The sequence below is a fragment of the Ovis canadensis genome, chromosome 2 (genome assembly GCF_042477335.2).
Source record: "Ovis canadensis isolate MfBH-ARS-UI-01 breed Bighorn chromosome 2, ARS-UI_OviCan_v2, whole genome shotgun sequence".
Classification (NCBI taxonomy): Eukaryota; Metazoa; Chordata; class Mammalia; order Artiodactyla; family Bovidae; genus Ovis; species Ovis canadensis.
Window position 1 is genome coordinate 191,986,208 of NC_091246.1, and position 4,047 is coordinate 191,990,254.

Genomic DNA, 4,047 nt, shown 5'->3' on the forward strand with positions numbered 1-4,047 from the left:
CTCAGAGCCTTCCTCAGTGATCAATGCAAAGAAATAGAGGAAAGCAATAGAATGGGAAAGACTAGAGATCTCTTCAAGAAAATCAGAGATACCAAGAGAACATTTCATGCAAAAATGGGCACAATAAAGGATGGAAATTGTATGGACTTAAAATAAGCAAAAGATATTAAGAAAAGGTGGTAAGAATACACAGAAGAACTATACGAAAAAGATCCTCATGGCCCAGATAATCATGATGGTGTGATCACACCTAGAGCCAGATATCCTGGAATGCAAAGTCAAGTGGGCCTTAGGAAGCATCACTACGATCAAAGCTAGTGGAGATGATGGAATTCTGGTTGAGCTATTTCAAATCCTAGAGGATGATGCTGTGAAAGTGCTGCACTAAATATGCCAGCAAATTTGGAAAATTCAGCAGTGGCCACAGGACTGGAAAAGGTCAGTTTTCATTCCAGTCCCAAAGAAAGGCAATGCCAAAGAATGCTCAAACTACCTCACAATTGCACTCATCTCACACGCTAGCAAAGTAATGCTCAAAATTCTCCAAGCCAGGCTTCAACAGTACATGAACCGTGAACTTCCAGATGTTCAAGCTGGATTTAGAAAAGGCAGAGGAACCAGAGATCAAATTGCCAACATCTGCTGGATCATCAAAAAAGCAAGAGAGTTCCGGAAAAACATCTATTTCTGCTCAAGTGACTATGGCAAAGCCTTTGACTGTGGATCACAACAAACTATGGAGAATTCTTAAAGAGATGGGAATACCAGACCACCTGACCTGCCTCCTGAGAAATCTGTAGGCAGGTCAGGAAGCAACAATTAGAACTGGACGTGGAACAGCAGATTGTTTCCAAATTGGGAAAGGAGTACGTCAAGGCTGTATTTTGTCACCCTGCTTATTTAACTTATATGCAGAGTACATCATGAGAAACGCTGGGCTGGATGAAGCACAAGCTGGAGTCAAGATTGCCAGGAGAAATATTAATAAACTCAGATATGCAGGTGGCACCAGAAAGTGAAGAGGAACTAAAGAGCCTCTTGATGAAAGTGAAAGAGGGAGAATGGAGTGACAGAGCAGCGCGCAGGGTGGGGGGTGGGGGGGAAACTGTTGGGGGGGGGGAGGGGGGACACAGAGGGAGGAAGAAGCGGCGGCGGCGGCTCCTCTTTGCAGAGGTGGAAACTCGGAGGGATAAGAGCAAAGAATAATGCGGTAGCCTAGGCGGGCTGCTCGCTCCCGGCTCCGGCAAGCAGCGGCAGCAGCCCAAGCAGCGGCAGCAGCAGCAGCGGCAGCGGCAGCACCGTCAGGCGCTGACAGCCCCGGCGGCCGGCTCCCTCGCTGACCGCCGACTGTCAATGGAGCTGGAAAACATCGTGGCCAACACGGTCTTACTGAAAGCCAGGGAAGGAGGCGGAGGAAAGCGCAAAGGGAAAAGCAAGAAGTGGAAGGAAATCCTGAAGTTCCCTCACATTAACCAGTGTGAAGACCTCCGAAGGACCATAGACCGAGATTACTGCAGTTTATGTGACAAACAGCCAACTGGGAGGATGCTTTTCCGGCAGTTCTGTGAAACCAGACCTGGGCTAGAGTCTTACATTCAGTTCCTGGACTCAGTGTCCCCAATTTTCATCACCCAAGTTGGACGGGACCTGGTCTCTCAGACGGAGGAGAAGCTCCTTCAGAAACCCTGCAAAGAACTCTTCTCGGCCTGCGTGCAGTCTGTCCACGACTACCTGAGGGGAGAACCCTTCCACGAGTACCTGGACAGCATGTATTTTGATCGCTTTCTCCAGTGGAAGTGGTTGGAAAGGCAACCGGTAACCAAAAACACTTTCAGGCAGTACCGAGTACTAGGAAAAGGGGGCTTTGGGGAGGTCTGTGCCTGCCAGGTTCGAGCCACGGGTAAAATGTACGCCTGCAAACGCTTGGAGAAGAAGAGGATCAAAAAGAGGAGAGGGGAGTCCATGGCCCTGAATGAGAAGCAAATTCTGGAGAAGGTCAACAGTTGGTTTGTGGTCAACCTGGCCTACGCCTACGAGACCAAGGACGCACTGTGTTTGGTCCTGACCATCATGAACAGCGGGGACCTGAAGTTCCACATTTACAACATGGGGAACCCTGGCTTTGAGGAGGAGCGTGCCCTGTTCTACGCGGCAGAGATCCTGTGCGGCCTGGAGGACCTCCACCATGAGAACATTGTCTACAGAGACTTGAAACCTGAAAATATCCTGTTAGACGATTACGGCCACATTAGGATTTCGGCCCTGGCCTGGCCGTGAAGATCCCCGAGGGAGACCTGATCCGCGGCCGGGTGGGCACCGTTGGCTACATGGCTCCAGAGGTCCTGAACAACCAGAGGTACGGCCTGAGCCCCGACTACGGGGGTCTGGGCTGCCTCATCTACGAGATGATCGAGGGCCAGTCGCCCTTCCGCGGCCGCAAGGAGAAGGTAAAGCGGGAGGAGGTGGACCGCCGGGTGTTGGAGACGGAGGAGGTGTACTCGCACAAGTTCTCCGAGGAGGCCAAGTCCATCTGCAAAATGCTGCTCACCAAAGATGTGGAGCAGAGGCTGGGCTGCCAGGAGGAAGGGGCTGCGGAGGTCAAGAGACACCCCTTCTTCAGGAACATGAATTTCAAGCGCTTAGAGGCCGGGATGTTGGATCCCCCCTTTATTCCAGATCCCCGGGCCGTGTACTGCAAGGACGTGCTGGACATCGAGCAGTTCTCCACCGTGAAGGGCGTCAACCTGGACCACATGGACGACGACTTCTACTCCGAGTTCTCCACGGGCTCTGTGCCCATCCCGTGGCAAAGCGAGAGGATAGAAACTGAGTGCTTTAAGGAGCTGAACGTGTTCGGACCCCACGGTACCCTCTCACCAGACCTGAACCGAAGCCACCCTCCAGAACCGCCAAAAAAAGGGCTGCTCCAGAGGCTCCTTAAGCGTCAGCATCAGAACAATTCCAAGAGTTCACCCAATTCCAAGACCAGTTTTAACCACCACATCAATTCAAACCACGTGATTTCAAACTCCACTGGAAGCAGCTAGTTGCAGCTCTGGCCTGAAGTCCACGGTGGGACCAGCCTGGACCCTTCTTCTTAGAAGCAGAATTGCAACCAGAGGAGCTCCCACCCTGGCGGGCAGGCGGGGAAGCCCTCCAGGAGCCGGGGAAGGAGACCGCCCACCCCTGAGATGGGGAGCCTCCCAGTTCCTCAAAGAGATTTCCACTCAGGTCTGTGTTTGGAGGCGGCCCTCGAGCCGAGATGGATTGGACGTGTCTCTGGCGAACATTGCAATAGAAATCCAATCGGATACAACTTGCACGTAGTTTAATAGCATCCTAATAACTAGAACTGAATTTTGTCTTTATTATTTTTAAAGAAAAGTTTTGTAAATTTCTCTATTGTCTCAGTTTACATTTTGTATATTTGTATTTAAAAGAAAGTCAGACTTTGAGGGTGTATATTTTCTGTGCAGCCACTGTTAAACCATGTGTTTTAAGACATTTTAGAGGGGGGTTGGTGGGAGGGGGGAATTTACAACAGCAATGAAAAATGTGACTCAAGACTTAAAAAAAAAAAAGAAAGTGAAAGAGGACAGTGAAAAAGTTGCCTTAAAACTCAGCATTCAGAAAACTAAGATCATAACATTCGATTCCATCACTTCACGGCAAATAGATGGGAAACAATGGAAACAGTGACAGACTTCATTTTGGGGGGCTCCAAAATCACTGCAGATGGTGACTGCAGCCATGAAATTAGGATGCTTGCCCCTTGGAAGAAAAGTTATGACCAACCTAGATAGCATATTAAAAAGCAGAGATATTACTTTGCCAACCTAGGTCCATCTAGTCATAGCTATGGTTTTCCAGTAGTCATGTATGGATGTGAGAGTTGGACTACAAAGAAAGCTGAGCACCGAAAAATTGATGCTTTTGAAATATGGTGTTGGAGAAGACTCTTGAGAGTCCCTTGGACTGCAAGGACTGGTCCATCCTAAAGGAGATCAGTCCTGAATATTCATTGGAAGGACTGATGCTGAAGCTGAA

General features: G+C 49.5%; 1 protein-coding gene across 1 annotated transcript; it reads left to right on the top strand.

Moving 5' to 3' along the window:
* Positions 1–1,282: 1,282 nt before the first annotated feature.
* On the top strand, positions 1,283–3,570 carry LOC138434697 (G protein-coupled receptor kinase 5-like). The gene is given in 2 exon segments (XM_069579466.1): positions 1,283–2,260; positions 2,263–3,570. Coding segments are annotated over 2 exon segments (1,692 nt in total). The 5' UTR covers positions 1,283–1,353; the 3' UTR covers positions 3,048–3,570.
* The last annotated feature ends 477 nt before the right edge of the window (positions 3,571–4,047 follow it).